General features: G+C 35.9%; 2 protein-coding genes across 3 annotated transcripts in view; one reads left to right on the top strand and one right to left on the bottom strand.

Moving 5' to 3' along the window:
- LOC308546626 (olfactory receptor 4F3/4F16/4F29-like) overlaps positions 1 to 18,792 on the top strand; it is a gene marked incomplete at both ends in the record, with an annotated part of 168,970 nt that overhangs the window by 76,476 nt on the left and 73,702 nt on the right. The window contains one exon of one of the 2 annotated variants that reach the window (XM_081115779.1): positions 6,984 to 7,595. The exons of the other annotated variant lie outside the window; for it this stretch is intronic. Coding sequence (XP_080971905.1) covers positions 6,984 to 7,595 — 612 coding nt within the window. Of the gene's footprint in view, positions 1 to 6,983; positions 7,596 to 18,792 lie in introns of those variants that run through there. 2 annotated transcript variants of the gene reach the window in all.
- LOC308546670 (olfactory receptor 4K15-like) lies at positions 9,536 to 10,447 on the bottom strand (the record flags this gene model as incomplete). The annotated part of the gene is made up of 1 exon (XM_081115849.1): positions 9,536 to 10,447. The coding sequence occupies one exon, from the start codon at positions 10,445 to 10,447 to the stop codon at positions 9,536 to 9,538; it is 912 nt and encodes a 303-aa protein (XP_080971975.1).

The following is an 18,792-nucleotide window of genomic DNA, read 5'->3' as shown; positions in this document are numbered from 1 at the left end:
AGAGCATTTAATCCATTTACATTTAAGGTTATTAATGGTAGGTTCTTATTTATTGCCATTTTAATTCTTTATGCTTATTTCTCTCTATTTCTGCTTCTTATTACAGCAGACCCTTTAACATTTCTTGCACTTGGTTTGTTGGTGATAAACTCCTTTAGCCTTTTTTTTTTTTTTTTTTTAAATCTGGGAAGCTCTTTATTTCCCACCATTTATTTAGAATGATAGCCTTGCTGGATAGAGTATTCTTGGTTCAGATCCTTGCTTTTCATCATGTTGAATACTTTATGCCATTTCCTTCTGGCCTGTAGAGTTTCTGATGAGAACTCAGCTGACAGCCTTATGGGAGCTTCTTTGTAGGCAAAAGATTGCTTTTTTTCTTGCTGCCTTTATGATTCTCTCTGTCTTAAATTTTTGGCATTTTAAATATGATGTGTTTGGGTGTGGCCTCTTTGGGTTCTTCTTGCTTGGGACTCTATGTGCTTCCTGAACTTGTGTGACTTTTTCCTTGACCGGGTTAGGGAAGTTTTCTGCTATTATGTCTTCAAACAGGTTCTTTCTCCCTTGGTTACTTTCTTCCCCTCCTGGCACTCCTATGGTGTGAATATTGTTATGTTTCATGTCCCACAGCTTGCTTAAGCTGTTGTTCTGTTTTTTAGTTGTTTTTTCTTTTTGGTTCTCTGATTGAGTGATTTTAAATATATATATATCTTTATTGATTTCAGAGAGAGGAAAAGAGAGGGATAGAGAGATAGAAACATCAATGATGAGAGAGTCATTGATCGGCTGCCTCCTGCACGCCCCCGACTGGGGATCGAGCCTGCAACCCGGGCATGTGCCCTGATTGGGAATTGAACCCTGATCGCCTGGATCCTAGGTCGACACTCAACCGCTGAGCCACGCCCGGCTGGGCGAGTGATTTTTTTTCTACCCTTTTAATTTGCTGATCCGATCCTTAACTTCCTGCAATCTGCTGTTTATCCCTTCCAATGTATTCTTTATTTCTGCTATGTCATTCTTAATTTGCTTCATAGTTTCCATATCATTCTCATGCTGTTGAGCATTCTTATTATCAGTATTCTGAACTCCAGGTCTGATAGGTTGCTTATCTCCATTTCCTTTATCTCTTCTTTTGGAGAATTGTCTTGTTTTTTCATTTGGGGCTTGTTTTTCTGTCTCCCCATTTTGGCTGCCTGTTTGGATTTGTTTCTATGTATTAGGTAGATCTATTAGGACTCCCAGTCTTTTTGATGGTCTCTGGTGGAGGCCAAATGTCAGACGCTGTTTGTGACTGGCCTTTAGTACCCTGTTTGAAGCTTTCTGAACTCCACTGCTTGTGGCTCCCTCTGCTGGGACTGGGTGTTTTTGGAAAGGACCAAGATGTGAACCAAGGTCTGCTTTTCCTAACCCCAGGTCCAGAAGCAGATCATGCAAAGACTCAAAGCATCCAGAGATCAGCCTTTGTCTTTAGACTGATTATTATTTCCAGTCTTTTAAGGAGCATCAGTCTGTAGATTATAGCACAGTGTAAATGCCACAGGGTGGGGCAAGAGGTTTTCAAACAGGGTAGGGCAATTGCTTCACCCTTTGGCAAAAAGCTGCCTGGATGGGAAAGGTCTGCATGAGAAAGATGTACTCTGCAGTCTGGGGAAATGACTCAGCACAGAAATCCGAGTTGTCTCCCAAGAACGCCTAACACTTGATTCTCTTCACACAGCTCTAGTCCACTCTTCCTTCCCTCTGCTGAAGCCCAAAGTGAGTCGCTGCACATTACAATTTTGTGTGTTGACCCTTTAAGAGGGTGTCTGCATTTCCATCATCTCTCCCTGGCAGACAGAACCCCCTGCTGTTTTTCAGAACCATATGTTATATGGGCACCTTTCTCAGGTCAGATGCTCTTGGCTGGGAAGCCCAGCTTGGGGTTTAGACTCCAGAGTCCTCAGTGGGAACCCCCCACAGCTGAGAGATCCCTTCCGACCTTCAGCTGCTGCCTGTGGGAGCCTGGCCAACCCTCTTGTGCCTCCATACTTCCTACCAGTCTCTATGTGGTCTCCACTTTCTGTCCTTGGTTATGACGGTGCTCTTCAGCTAGTTTTCAGTTGATTATTGAGGATAGTTTTTCTCTATTTTAGTTGTAATTCTAGTTTGGTCCTGAGAGAGTGGCAGCTTCCACTTAATCTGCTGCCATCTTGGAATCCCTCTTGTTTTGATTTTTTTATGAGAAGAGTTAATCATCTACTAGCAACATTTCTTTTCATGTTTTCATTTGTGTTGCCTTTCTTCATTTAGCATGCTGTACATCTCAAATTTTCACATTTGTATTTTGAGAGATCCATAATCTTTATTAACAGATGTCGTTTCTTTGTAACAGACATCTAAAATGCAGAAACAAGGATTTTAGAAAGTTAGTCATGTATACTCAATCACATTTTTCTATATTAATCTTAAAATTTAGGCATTTAAGATGTTTTTATGTGTATACACACAAAATCATACTATTGAATTACACTAAAGTGATATGTTTCATGTTAAGCCTGTTATGTAGAGCTATACTATTGTTTTGTGTTTTTAAAAAAAATATGTTTTTATTGATTTCAGAGAGAGGAAGGGAGGGGAAAAGAGAATAGAAACAATGATGAGAGAGAGTCACTGATCAGCTGCCTCTTGCACACTCCCTACTGGGGATCAAGCCCACAACCTGGGCATGTACCCTGACTGGGAATTGAACCTCGATCTCCTGGATCACAGGTTGATGTTCAACCGTTGAGCCATGGCAGCCAGGCATATGCTATTGTTTTTAATAGCTACATAATAGCTGAGGATTTAGCTGCATTATAATTTGATTAAAAATTCTATATTCATTTACAGTTTGGTTATTTATAATTATTTGCCACTGCTATTGAATAATAGTGTGCTGAACATATAAATATATATATCAACACTGTGTAATTAAACTGTGGGATTCCTTTTGCTTATGATACTTCCTCCAGGAATTCAACCCTTTGTTTAGTGTTAAAAGCCTCTGTTATTGCTTAGATTTAAACATTTAAAATTCTAATAAATATTACTATTTCCCACTCTCACCAACCATGCATAAGAACTCTTTTGAACACAATGGGATTAATTTTTTTATCTCTTTCTCTTTCTTTTCTTTTTTGTCTTGTCAATTGGTTAGGGGGAAAAATGGTAAAACAAAACAAAGCTGTTTTTTAAAAATGCATTTTCTTTTAGTTTTATTTTTTACTTAAATATTTTTTATCCCCATCCAAGGATATGTCTATTGATTATTTTTAGAGAGAGAGAAAGGGGAGAGAGAAACATAGGTATGAGAGAGAAACATCCATTGAGGATGAACCCACAGCCTAGATATATGCAATCTTTTGGTTTATGCGATGATGCTCCAAACAACTGAGCAACAGAGCCAGGATAAAATTGCATTTTCTTGATGATTGGTGAAGTTGAATGTCCTTAGATGAGTTTGCCATTTGCATTTTTTCAATTGTCTGTTATTTGTTTGTGTATTTTTATTTTTAATTGAAGTCCCGATTTTGGAATTAGTACACTAACATATGTTGGCGTAAATCATCTATAGTCTTACTTGATGACAATATTACCTATTTTTCTCCCAGTGAACTCTATCAACTGAAGTCAATTGATATTAAATTAAGAAATCCTGAATTTTGAAAAATAAATAAAAGGAGAAGCAACAAAATCACCCATTTATTTTCATTACTCAGAGAAAATAATGGAAAATTTCCTTTTATTGTATTATTCTTTCTTTATCTTTCATAATTGTGATCATGTTGAATGTACATTCTACATTTCAGAATATGCATCTTTTACTATTCATGCATTACATGGTCAAAATATAAAAACAGCTGGCAGTTCTAAAGTCATAACCACTATCATTCATCTCATTGATTGTCCCATTCTCTCTGGTTCAATTCTGCTCTATTTTCCCCAGCTATTCACTATAACATTCTCCATCCAGTACTTTGTCACAGGGCCTCCTAGCATCACCCCCATAGTGTTTCCTTTGGGCTATAATACCTGCTCCACAGCCATAACCCTCGGGATGCCTATTTCTGCCTGGCCTGGATGCCCTCAGCCTATTCCATGGTGTTCCCACTTGCTTATGCTAATTTTCTGCCAAGGTGGTGCACGTTGTGTCCAAGCTGGAGCCTGGGCATGATGTGGAGCAGCACAGGGAGAAGTGATGACATGAGAAAGAGTGGTTGTTAGTGTTGCGTGGCCTGGAGGAAAACTTGGTGGTGACAGTGCAAGTGGGGAACAGCGGGAAACCCATATAGTATTCAATTTAGGTGTGGAATAAACATCAATAATGTTTGACTGTGGAAAAGGATAGTTGCTTAGAAAATCTTGTAAGGAAAAAAATAAGTTTAATATATTAGTTATAACTTGTGAAATTGATATTTGACTATTTTTTTATCTACTGAAATACCAATTTCATATAGTGCGAGCTAATAAATATATATACACCCAGAGATCAACAATCTGTTGATTATCTTTAATTTCTATTTTCTAGACTTAAATTTTTAAAAATGTGTTTTTTATACATTTTATTTTACAAGCTATTTTTTTTTTAATATGTCTTTATTGATTTCAGAGAGACAACGGAAGAGAGAGAGAGAGAAAAACATCAATGATGAGAGAGCCACTGATCGGCTGCCTCCTGCATGCCCCCTATTGAGGATCAACCCCACAACCCAGGCATGTGCTGTGTCTGGGAATTAAACCTCCATCTCCTGGATTATGGGTTGATGCTCAACCACTGAGCCGTGTGGGCCAGGCTCAAGCTATTTTTTTTTTTAATTAAAGATTTATTGTAAACTTTTAAATGATATTTTCCTACATACAAGGTTAAGTGCCTTTCCCAGTTGAATGTATTATTGTAGTGTAACAATTCCTCATTGATTTGATTTGTTATTTTCAATATTTTTCCTATTTTATAAATAATTGTATAACATTTGCCATAATTGATAAATATTTTAACTCATTTGTTGTTATATCTTAATAAAAACTTATTGTGCCTTAGCTGGTTTGGCTCAGTGGTTAGAATGTTGGGCCTCAGACTGAAGGATCCTAGGTCATTTCTGGCCAAGGGCACAAACCTGGGTTGCAGGCTTGATACCGGCCCTTGTCGGGACACATGTAGGAGGCAACCAATCAATGTGTCTCTCTCACATTGATGTTTCTCTCTCTCTCTCTCCCTTCCACTCTGTGAAAAGCAATGGAAAAAATATCCTCAGGTGAGATTAAAAAAAAAGAAAAATGTACTGTAATGGGAGTCTTTAGTCATAAGGGAAGTTTTAAATATTTAATATATATTTTAAAATTGTGTTCTGGAGAAGGTGTATGAATGTGTACTCTAAGTCATAGAGTTTGAGAGAGTGTCTTTCCTCACAGCCTCACACATATTATTAATTTTTAACTCTTTTTTTAAACAAATTTAATAATAATTTTATAGTTTTATTTACATTTCTTTAATAGTGAATTTGACTGCTTTTCATATGTTAACTATTTAGAGTTCATATTTGGTCCAAGTCTTTATATTTGTTCATTTTAAATTTGGTTTATCATTATATTTAACAACTATTTTCGTACATTTGTTTTTTTCTTCTAAAATTTATATAGAAGATTTAAATTTTGAATCTGAAAATGTCAGTTTTTTTCTGCACGATTTGCACGTTAGGATATGCTTAGAAAGAATCTTCTCATACAAAGGATTACCTAAAAATAAGCCCATATTTTCTATTTCTTTTATTTTTATTTAAAAATTCATTTTAGTTACTGTTGTAAAGTAAGGAATTCAACTTATTTTTACCAACTTCAGTAAATTGTGTCACCGCCATTTATTGACAAAGTCATTCTTTCTGTACTGATTTAATATTATCCTTTGACAGGCTCCTAGTTGGCCTCTTTCCCTTTCCTCTGGATCCCTCTATTACATTCTTCACTTTGCAGTTACTGAAAACTTTTTAAAGCACTAACATTATTTCATTATTCTGCCTCAATGGTTTTCTATCACTTCTAAGATATGGACCAAATTCTTTATATACCCTATATGATTCTACCTTGATCAGACCCTTACAGGTCTTCTTTTATTTATTCCAAATTGATCTGTGTCTTCATGCTTCAGAATATTTCCCATGCCTTTCCCCTGCATAGATCATGCTTCCTATCTTTCTCTACTTATTTAGCTCCTATGTAGATTTTAGCACAAGCGCCTTCTTCCAGACTGGAGTAGATGACACTTCTATGAGCTCGTACAGTTTGCATAGCCCTTTGTCTTTTTTTTTCAAATAAGTTATAATCACCTAGTTAGACAATTAGTTATTTAATGCCTAGCTTCACAACTAGACTACAGACTACATAGAGACAAGATGTATGTTTTATTCCAGAATGTGGCACAATGCCTGTACCTAGGAGGCCTTCCTGGTAGCTGCTCAATGAATACTTGTTAAATGAATAAACTGTTGTATGACTCTTCAAAGGATTTTTGTGGCCAGGAGTTAAGATTTTTCTTTAATATCAGAATTTAAAACTTAGTAACAACTGTTTCTTTCAATAGCTGTGGTGCATTCCTTTATAATTATTTTTATTTGGTGTGTGTGTGTTTTTCAGGTAACACAAAGTCAATGAACAGAGCAAATTATTCTGAAGTGTCTCAATTTGTGTTCCTGGGACTTTCTACCTATAGACCAGTGCAGCATCTCCTCCTAGCCTTCTCTATAGTGCTTTATGTAACAATCGTTCTAGGAAACTTCCTTGTTGTGTTTATAGTGGCTTTCGACCCTCATTTACATTCCCCCATGTACATCCTTTTAGCCAACCTCTCATTTATTGATTTCTGTCTTTCTACTTTAACGGTTCCCAAGATGATATCTGACTTGTACTCTGGGCACAAAACCATATCCTTCCAGGGATGTGTCATCCAGATGTTTGTCCTTCACATCCTGGGGGGATCTGAGATGGTGCTGCTTATTGTCATGGCCTTAGACCGATATGTGGCCATATGTAAGCCCCTCCACTATCTGACTGTCATGAGCCCACAAAAGTGCATTTTTCTTCTTTCTGGTGCTTGGGTTATAGGCCTCATTCACTCAGTAGCCCAGTTAGCTTTTGTTGTTTATTTGCCTTTTTGTGGTCCTAATGAGATAGATAGCTTTTACTGTGACCTTCCTTGGTTTATCAAACTTGCTTGCACAGACACCTACAGAATGGAATTCATGGTAACTGCCAACAGTGGGTTAATTTCCGTGGCCACCTTATTCTTGTTGATTGTCTCCTATATCTTCATCCTGGTCACTGTATGGAAACACTCTTCAAGTGGTATGTCTAAGGCTCTTTCTACTCTCTCGGCTCACATCACTGTGGTGGTTTTGTTCTTTGGACCATGCATCTTTATTTACATGTGGCCGTTTCCCACAGTGCCAGTGGATAAGTTTCTGGCCATTTTGGAGTTTTTGATTACACCCATTCTGAATCCTATTATGTACACATTGAGGAACAAAGATATGAAGATGGCAATGAGAAGACTGAGTAGTCAACTCCTGAGTTTGAGGAAGATCTCTTAAATAACTCACAAGAGCACAAATTACAGAGTAAATTTTCAAGCAACTTCAAGCAATGCAAATGCTTAAATAATTATATAAAATTTGGGGCTGTTTTTTTCTAAAGGCACCACTTTATAATATTTAAAATAGATAATTTATTATGAGGTTACATTGAATTATCACATTAACTCTTTTTTAAACAAGCTGTTTGACAACTGAATTAATGTCCCAGAAAATGTTTATGGGAAGTTGTTGAAAAAGCATAGATTACAGACTCAGAATCTGTGGAAAGTTTAACCTCAGACATCAGCCTGTCTGGATTCAAGTGAATTAACTTAGAGCTAATACACTCAAACTTTTGAGCAAACTATGAAAAATGTAACTCTCCTTCAATTTAAACCCAGGATATGAATAATCAAATTTATATTTTTTTCCAAAAGACAAAAAAATGTGTATGAGAGGTTTTAAGAAAAGATCAGGTGATATTTTATAACTAAAAAAGAAACATATAAATTATGAATTTGAGTAAGCTTAAAAACAGACTGGACACAGCAGAAGAAAATAAATAGATTCAAAGACAAGTTAATAGATATTATCCAAACTGATGTAGAGAAATTAGAAAAATTTAAAAATCAGAACAGATAAATATGTATACACATATATATACAGAAATAGTAATTTTTTTTTTTAAGGGTCTGTGTCTCACACTCTATCAAAGTTAACGGACCATGTTCTCTCTAAAAGGCAATATGAAATTTGAAGTACATATGGCTCCATGGATTTCAAATGAGGGGATGTAAATTTGTATATCTTTTTGAGGCATAATGTAGGAAGGATTCTTAAAAGTTTTGTCATATGCAGTAATGAACAATTCACAAATATTGTATACAATCTAGTTGCTTGCAGGCCACCTGAACACTGCAGTGAATTAAATGAACAGTTTATTCTAAAATTAGATTTTTTTGGCCTCACTTTTATAACACTTTTCCCCTGCTTTTATTGGTGTAGATAATAACTCCCTTTGTCCATTTATAAATAGAAAGAGAAGCAGCAAAATCCCCAAAGGTTGTTAGTACATCTATTGTTGAATTTAATGTATATTTTCTAAAGATAATTGCATGCCTTTCACAAATGACTGAAACATGAAGTTGAGGGAACAACATTCTCTCCAGATCATAGTTATGATTCAGATTTTTTCTGAGTGTGATGGAAAATGAATAATGATTACCTTTATACTGTTTTCAGATAGATAGGTAGCTAAAATATTAACTAATTGAGAAACAAATTTATCCATTAAAAATAAAGATAGCAATATTCAGTGCACTGACATATTGACAAAAATTTAGAGATCTATACAAAATTCCTTGCTCAAGAAAATGCTTAGCATAATAATTTCAAGATGTGGTGGTGAGTGTTGAAGAAGCAGCACTAATAGTAATAGGTAACATTAACATTGTTATTAATTTCAATTCATCCTTGGCTACGATCAAATTCATAGTTATAAAAAAGGGCCAAATTTCCCAAATCATTTTGCATTCAATGATCAATAACTGATTGTAGCCCGGCCGGGCGTGGCTCAGCGGTTGAGTGTTGACCTAGGATCCAGGAGATCGGGGTTCGATTCCCAGTCAGGGCACATGCCCGGGTTGAGGGCTTGATCCCCAGTCGGGGGCATGCAGGAGGCAGCCGATCAGTGACTCTCTCATTATTGATGCTTCTATCTCTCTCTCCCTCTCCTTTCCTCTTTCTGAGATCAATAAAGATATATTTTTTAAAAAAATGATTGTAGACTGTAAGAGAATTGATATAAAACTTACATTTAGATATACATATGATTTCCATATGTGAATTGGGGAATGCTTCCCAGTCCCAAGTAACAGGACAGGTGTGACTAATTTAGGGAGCTTACAGTGAACCTTGTGATAATATAGGAATCTAAAATACCCAGAGAAATCCATATGCTAACATCGTAGTCTCTTAATGGCATTTTTAATCTCTTTGTTTCTAATAGTGTAAATGGCTGGATTTAGGAGAGGTGTAATGACCGCATAAAATACAGCAAGAAACTTGTCCACCCAGGCGATGCTGAGTGGCCACAGATAGATGAAGATGCAAGGCCCAAAGAACAGCACCACTACTGTGATATGGGCAGTGCAGGTGGAGAGAGCCTTGGATGCCCTGTCCTTAAAGTGAAGGCAGACAGTAAATAGAATATGAGAGTAAGATATCAGCAACTGTATGAAGCAGATGGTTGCCAGTACCCCACTGTCAGCATTTATCAACATTTCAAGAATATAGGTATCCATGCAGGCTAGCTTTATCACCAATGGAATATCACAGAAAAAGCTATCCAGTTCCCTGGGTCCACAGAAGGGGAGCTTTATAATCATAGCTAGTTGGCTTATTGAATGCACAAAGCCAGTGATCCATGATGTCATCACTAACACGATGCACATTCGTTTGTTCATGATGTTGGAGTAATGAAGTGGCTTACAGATGGCCACATAACGGTCGTAGGCCATAGACACAAGCAGCACCATCTCACTCCCTCCAAAGAAATGTCCAAAGAAAATCTGACACATGCAGCCTCCAAAAGAGATTGTCTTCTTTGCCTTGAGAAAGTCTGTGATCATTTTAGGAGTAGTGACTGAGGAAAGGCAGAAGTCAATGAATGAAAGATTGGCTAACAGGAAGTACATAGGGGAGTGGAGATGAAGGTCAGTGATGATTAGGAGCACAATGAAGATGTTGCCTAAAATGGTGATCAAATAAAGTGAAGAAAATATTACCAGGAGGAAGGCCTGGAGCTCCCATGAATTACAAAGCCCAAGGATAATAAATTCTGACACCGCAGACTGGTTAACTTCTTCCATTTAGTCCAGTTTGTTCTAAATGCATCTGAAGAAAAAACATGAAATTAGATTTTTTGAGTAAACAGTATGTGAATCAAGAGAAGAGAATTTCTTATATTTTGCTAAAGGAAGGGTATACTGATATAATCACTTTGGGGAAAAATTGACCTTATCTTGTAAAGTTCAACATTCACACATTCTATGGCCCAGCAATTTCACTTCATTTAAATACCCAAGATAAACTCTTGCATATGTGTATATAAGGAAAAATTTATAATAATGCCCATAAATGGGACAATGTAATATTATTGAAAACTGTGACAAATTAAGTATAACTATATATAATGAGATAAATCTATCTTAGTAAGATAGAATAATAAATGGAAAAAAGTCTAAAGTGGATCCATTCAGCTTAATTTTTATAAGGTGAAAAACAATAGAAAACTAGCAGTATACTTTGCAGGAACTTGTATAAATGGTAAAACTATGTACAAAAAGGAAAGATGTTAAAATGTAAGTAACATCAAGGGTGGGAAGGCCAAGGGTCAGCATGAGTATGAACACATGAGCAGTTGTATGCTATTATCAATTGTTTAGATCTTGTATTAGGTCATGTTTTCATAGGTATAAATTTATTAGTAAATTAACAAACACAAAATGGGGATGAAAAAATAGTGAGAGTATGTTTTGAGTTAAGGGTTATAATTAATTCAATACTGTGGACCTGAGATAAAATAACATTTTAAAAAAAGACATTTTGTGTAGGGGGTGTATGGTAGAAAAATAGTTTCTATATATAAATTTGAAAAGTTGAAATAACATTTAGCACATTATTGAAGGTTAATGATTTTTTCATTAATGCATAAATAAATGAGTCAATCAGGTAGAAAAGAGATATTAATATCTCTTTTTGCCAAAGTGATAAAACTTTTTCACAGAGTTAACTAAGTAGAAGAGAAGATAAATCAAGGAGAAGGGGGTTAACAATCAGTGAAAGAATGAATATTCAAGGAATGAAGAAAGGACAAATCATGAACAACAGGAAGAAATTGTATCTGTTCATAAAACTCAAAGCTTGCCTGGCCGGGCGTGGCTCAGCGGGTGAGCATTGACCTAGGATCCAGGAGATCAGGGTTCAGTTCCTGGTCAAGGCACATGCCTGGGTTGCAGGCTCGATCTCCAGCAGGGAGCGTGCAGGAGGCAGCCGATCAATGACTCTGATGTTTCTGTCTCTCTCTCCCTCTCCCTTCCTTTCTCTGAAATCAATAAAGATATATTAAAATAACAAAACAAAACAAAACTCAGAGCTTTTGTAACCTGTATGAAATTACTCAAAGCCTGAGGTATACATCAGCCACAGTGAATGCTGAAGTTGAATCTTGAATATTGAACTCTAAAATGTGTTTGAAAGCCCATTTTGCCAGGCATGATCTAGGACCACGGAATACAGAATCTGGTGTCAAGTTTCTGATTCGAAACAGGATACCTTCTGAGAAACTAAAATCTGGAAGTCTCTGCAATGATTAGAATGATCCAAAATCCATAATGAACTCTGGGAGAGAGACTGCATCACCTTTCTTGGGAGAGAGATTTTTTTGCGAAGGTCCTTGGGCCCTGAGGCTCTGGCTACACATTTGTAGAGTTAGGCAAATCCCTCCATTTCCAACATGTCCATAGGAAGCTACTTTCCTTCAGTCTCATATGCCTTAGCCTGAGAAGTCATGATTTTTGAAAGATATATTCTCCCAAACAGTCTTTGGCAGGGGGTTTTCTTTTGCCTTAGCGGAGTAAATTACATATACAAATTAATTAGAGTTCTTGTCACAAGTCAGAGAAACTTTAAATTTGTCTTTAAAGTAGTTATTTTTGCTATTAAATTACTTTAAGAAATCTAACAATCTTATTAAGCTGGAATATAGATCTATATATTTCTTTCTCTCTCTTTTAAACATTTTTCTCTCTCCTCCCAGTTTTTCTTCTCCCTCTTCTTTTTCCCTCTTCCTCCTCCTGCTCTTCCTCCCCCTCCTCTTCCTGCTTCTTTTTTTCAAATATCTGGATCTCAAAGTCTTTGCCACAGTAGATCAATGATTTCTAACAGCTGTTACTGAGTTCTTGATAACTGGTGTTGATAGCCCTCTATTGAAGTTGGGAACAGTTGTATAGTTTTTAAAACACCTTTCTATATAACTCAGAGCTATGCAAAACACTTTTAATCACTGTTTCATAACCACAATAACAATCCTACTCATTTTACTGCTGGAAAAACCAAGTCAACAAAAGGTAAAAGGCCAAAGTAACCCAGGTAACAGAGGCCTGTTAGAGTTAGGAAAGAATATTGGTTTAGAGAACAGTTTAGTTTGGTTGAGAAGAAATACGATTTCTATGAATCAAGAAAAAAAAATAAAACTCTTCTTAAGAATTAATGTTCTATGAAGTTATCAACATAAGAAGAAATATAAATGGCCAATAATTGTATGAAATATATTCTCTGTGTCTAGAATAATTCTGTTATTGCTCTTGACACTAATTGCTTCAGGATTTCTTCTAATTTAGTCTAGGCTTACCCTCACTGTTATTTGTCATTGAAGTTGTTGTTGATGTTGTCGTTTAAATTCATTAGAGTTATCAGATACCAAGGATGAAAATAAAAACAGAATTAGAAAGTACTAATTGTACAGAGGCTTTTAATTTTTCTAGTATGGCCAACAAGAATTTGTTGGATATTTTCTTACTGCATACTCATCACTTCTGGGCACTTCAGATAAAAAAAAAATAAACGAGGTGCTGTACGTTATACCAAAGAAGTAAAAGCCTATGCCCTCTTTCTCACCTAATATTGGCTTTAAAAGTTACTTTAGTTGAATTATAAAAGCAAAATATTACTGCTAAAATAATTATATTAATATCTACATTAACAATACAGTTATAATTAATTTTCAAGCATGTCCTAGGTGGGAGAGGTAAATCTCTAGATTGCATGAATATACATAAAAATCAAATTACTTAAAGCAAAACTCACCAAAGAGAATCAAAACTTAGGAAAAGAAAAAACAACAAGTGATAAAATGTCCATTTTTCCTTTTGGAGCTACTAATTTCAGGATCGTGTAAAAACTGTTTCTCTGTCTGTTTCCCTAACTCTCTCTCTCTTTCTCAATACATCCATGTGCTAGAAACTTTGACTTACATTATCTAACTTAATCTTCACAATAGCCCCATGAAATATGTCTTACTGTTATGAGGTTGACTCTCAGTGTAGCCTGTTAGGAGTCTCAGAGCTGGCAAATAGCATGACAGGGATGCATGCCCAGTGTCCTCTCACTCCTTCTCTTTCTGTGGCATCATTCTGTGTCTTCTGCTGTTCAGTTCCAAGAGCATAATTCCATTTCCATGGTAACTATTGACTGTTATAGCTTTTAAGAGATTTTCTTCCATGTTTTCTATTAGGCTTCTTTCTGAGCTAAATTATTAACAATCAATTTTCCCCATGTTGGAAATTTCTGTAAATTATAGTAACATATCTGTGCCTGAAACAGTACCTAAACCCATGAAAACTTGGAAGCTGATGATTGTGGTGCTGTGAGAACATGAATACTTCCTCAACCAGGGCATTGAAGGTGCTGTGTTACTATGTAGAAGGCATATCTTTTGATGCTGTAGGAAGTCCAGAAGTCCCAAGATGTAGCTGAGGAAAGAAACCTTTGATATTTCTGGAATCTATGAAGCTATGTATGCACTAATTCCATCCCAATTACTACTTATGGATATATGGTATTAAAACATTGTGACATTGTCTTCAATGTGACAGGGGAAGGGAATTAAAGGAGAAGTTAAGAAATTTACAGAGTACAAATTACATCTTCTTACCAGAGAGACACCATATTTTTTTCCATGGATAAAACATTGTTCATATTCTAACTAGAATCTGAAACAAAATCGTATTTCAGCAAAACAATCCATTTTCTGTTGTGACAAACCTTGGGAGAGTGTGAGGCATATATTCACTATAGAGAGTAGCCTCTGGGGTAGGAAACATTCAAGCTAGTCATGCTGTCTTCCTTTGGGACCTCTTAATTTCTGAGTTTCTCTGAATTGAGAGTATCACCTGAAAGTGTGCCTATTGTCAAAGACAGACCTGGTGAGTACAATTATATAAGTTCTAATGATGAAAATTAAACACAGTTTTAAAATATTTCTTCAGTTATTTATTTTTTAAGAAACAACAACATTATTTCAGACCTAAGTTGTTGTTTCTGGTCCAGGCAAAATCCAGATGATTTAGATAAGTGGGCAGGAGATGACAAGCAGAGAAAGAGGAGCCAGTCACTGGTGTACGCCAACTGTGCCTTGAACTGCTGGTTTTGTAGGGTTTTAATGAAGAGTAGAAAAATATTTTAAAGTTTCAAAAATTACTGTGGTTGCTTGAGCAATGTTCTAGGTTTAACACTGAGTAGAAAGAATCATCATTAATATTCTTCTACTTAACAAAATAATAATGGAAACCTACCTTTTATTTATAATACTTTTACAAAGTATTATGTACATTCAGTGTTATTGAGACTCCAACACTTTATAGATTTGAAAAGGAAATATTATAGTATGATTCTATCTTCCCTTTTTATTACTTCCTTTTCACTCACAAAAAATAATTTGTCCACATTTTGATGGTCATTATTTCTGTTTCCTTTCAATGCATCTACATCATTAGATGTGTGCATATCCACATATATATTTGGAGGAGTCTAGTTTACTATTAAATATATAGAATATGGAAGGGTACTTAAAAGACAAATTATTTAAAGTCAATTTATGTTTAAATAGCTTTCATTCAATGGTAATGATTACTTTTAGAGAAATAAAGAGAAATTAAGAGAAAATTTATTTACAATATACCTCATTTTTTGTTGAGAAGTAAAGACACCTTTTAAAAGTGTTCTCTTCATACCTTAGGAATGGACCCTTGGGGTTTGGAAAGCAAACATGGAAAGACAATGAGGTACAAGGGTAGGATTATTGGGCTTGGCATTAACTGTGTGGGTAATGTTAGTGATGTGATTTCACTGGTCACCTTGGTTGAAGATCAGGAAAAGAAAAGTCCTGTGTCATGAGACATAGCCTAGAAACATCTCTACATTAAAGTATAGTTGATTGTGTTTAAGGAATGAAAACCGTAAGTAAACCAGTAAATAAACTATTTATTCAGGTTCCATTGTGTGAATATTCTAGACAACTTGGGGAATACAAACATATTTAAATATGGCAATTACAGTAAAATAACCTTGCATGTGGAGGGAGCACCTCAACTTCACATAAGTTCATCAAGGAAGGGCAGCTATGATGCAGCATATTTGCAGGATGACTTTCTATTGTTCATTTCTTTCTCTTCTAATTTTTAGAGAACTTTTACCAAATAGACATTTTAGTAGACCTGAATGATGGGAGACTCTGGACAGGTTCCAAGCATTTACCTAAACTTCTACAGAGTAAATAAATCTTTTGTTTCAACTTCACCAAATAAGAAGCAACAACAGTAGAGGAGTGGGGGTTGATCTGTTTATTTGACGGAGGTGTTAATACTGTTATTCTTTTTTTTTTTTTTAATTCTTTAAGAGGGAGAAGGAGTAGTTACCTCATTAGATCTTGCTCAGCTATCCCTAGGTAAAACTTAAAAAGTGGATATTCTCAGGACTTTTGTCTAGGAAGTGGAACATTTCTATAACACAGGCCACTTGATATATCATCTGCCTGAAGTGGTCCAATCAGGCAGATGGAAATGATTTCAAAGAACTGGGCATCATGGAATTATAATAGAGAATGAGAGCAGTATCTCTGGGTCATATTGACAAACTCACTTGACAGGGCTTGCAATCATTCATCAACCACCACCAGATGCAGTCTCAAAAGATTTATTCTTATTGGAACTGAAGAATCATTCTGCTCATCCTGAATGTAGGTATGCTACACCTGGGGCAATGTTGTACTTGTACATTATCATCCTGAGACATGTGTCAGCATTCACAGCTGACTGGGGAGTACCGAATGCTCCCTGGCCTGTGGACCAGCCACAGTGCATGAGGGTTATGATGAAAACGTGAATAACTGCCTGTTAGGGCCAAGCAAAGTAACCACAAGAGCATAAGCTGAGATACTAGAATTAAAACACATGCACACAATTCAATAAGATTCAAACTTGAATAATTGGCATTGAGATTTATATTATTCATTAATATTCAAGGTGGAAGAAGGAGGCAAAGTTTAATTAACTATGTATGGAAATGAGTTGTTGCCAACTTCAAAGGCTTACATAGGGATTGTAAGTAATTCGTTGAGAGAGAGGTAAACATCCATGTCTCAAACCAGGATGCTGGATTATGTTAGAAATGGCTACTCTAAGACCACCGACTAAGTAAGAGTTATAATTTGGAGTTAAGTAATTATTGGGCAAAAAGAAATATTTAAATAAGGTAATAGATAGACTTTTTGAATGTTGTTCTGGATCCTCTCCCAGATTGCTGGTATAAAAAAGTAATAGGCTAGTGGCATTTAGGTCCTCTGTTCAGCAGACTTATTGTAATTATCAACTTGTGTTGACCACCTAAATACAGATGACCTCCATGAGGTAATGGAGGGCAGGGAATAAAAACTTTATTCTTTTATTTTGTTTCATTGTCTTTTATATCAACTACTTATTTGAAAGAAAACTAGAAATGATTAAGGCAACTTAAACTGGGTCTAAATTTTTCCTTATCAATATTTGACAAAAAATATTTTGTTTTTATTTTTTGGTTATGACTAGCTCACATGGTCATGAGATTAATAATCTCAATGGCTTTAAAACTATATTTGTATACTTCTGTAATTTCTAGGCAATGAGGCTCCTAACCAATTACAATGAGAAAGAAATATAGAATACCTAAGCCTGATTAATATAATTTTAAATAAGGTCAAGACATCTTTGAGATAAAAATTGTTGTACAAAAGCAATGAAGAGAAAAGAATTAAGGGATAGAGTATTGAATGTACTTTCTCTTCCACATTTTTAACAGTACTATTTTGATGATCTCTTCTTAGACTCAAGAAATGACATTTTCTGTTTTATCCCTACCTTCATCTTCTTCCCAGGCAGTTATGGAACCCTGGGATCTATAAAGTTATATTTCCTCAACCTGCTGTTTTCAAAGCAAAGGGCTTTTTTTGGTGGGATACCCCCTGCTTGGTGCTCCTCATCTTTCTTCTAGCAGTCTGTTCAGGGAAGAAATTGACATAGGATTCTGTCTTAGAAGAACTGCTAGATCTAAACACATACAGCACACACTTCTTGCCTTAAAGAATGTATTACTAGGTTGGTAAGTCAAGATTAATAAATAAAACATTGAACGGCAAAAGTTAGTAAATAATTGAGGGCTACAAAATTCATAGGATTAAAGGATCACTATGGACAGGACCGATGGGTGAATGTGGGATGGAATTTGTCAAATTTGATTGAATAATAGGTAAACTCCACAGAGATATAGGGGTAAAGGGATGTGATTTCTAAGAGCGAGAACTCTATTAGCATAGTGCATGAAAGAGGATAGTGAGTGGTGTGAACCGAAAAGTCCAGGCTTTGAAGCCAGGAAGACGTAGTCTGAAACTTGGCTCTATCACTTATGAACTGTGGGAATTCAATCAAGTTACAAACTTTAAGCCTAATATATTTTAATATGTAAAATGATTTTTGTATTATTTAGTGTTAATTTGTTTAGTGTTTTTTGTATATTTCTGACAGTATCCAAACAAAGTCACCCAGATAAACAAAAGAATGTGTAATCTGTAAAATGGTGATGGTTGTGTACTAGATTTAGTTTAGACATCACACCAGATTTGCACTCTTGCCTTCTTTCTAGCTGAAGTATCCATAACAATGACAACTTTTGCCTCTGCTACATGGCCAAGGGCCCAATGTGGTTGCTTCTATAGGTCCCTCTGGTCTCTCACAAGCATGATGAAACATTATTTTGTCTCCCACCAGCACATCACGTTGGGCTTCCCACTTTGGGCTCCTGTCTAATTTAAGTTTCCTTCTCCCAAAGAGGAGCTTGAGTTAAGGACTTGTGTGCAGAGTGTGTGGGAAAGGGGATCTCTGGAAGTAGGAGAGAGGGAGCAAGGGAGATGAGAGGGGAATGAAGGAAAAACCCCCAATATAAATGTACATTTTTAGGCCACCGAGGAGAGCAAATGTTTATGTCATTTGCCTGCGATGTGCAAGACAATGGTCTACTAATGGAATACTAGGTTGACTAAACCAACTAGGTTGACTGGAATTTAGAATTTGAGGGAGAACCAGATATCAAACAAATACTTATGTAAATAAATAAATAATTGAAA

The sequence above is a fragment of the Miniopterus schreibersii genome (assembly GCF_964146895.1).
Source record: "Miniopterus schreibersii genome assembly, chromosome: 1".
Classification (NCBI taxonomy): Eukaryota; Metazoa; Chordata; class Mammalia; order Chiroptera; family Miniopteridae; genus Miniopterus; species Miniopterus schreibersii.
Note: the sequence above shows the minus strand (reverse complement) of the source record. Positions and strands in the feature narration are given on the sequence as shown.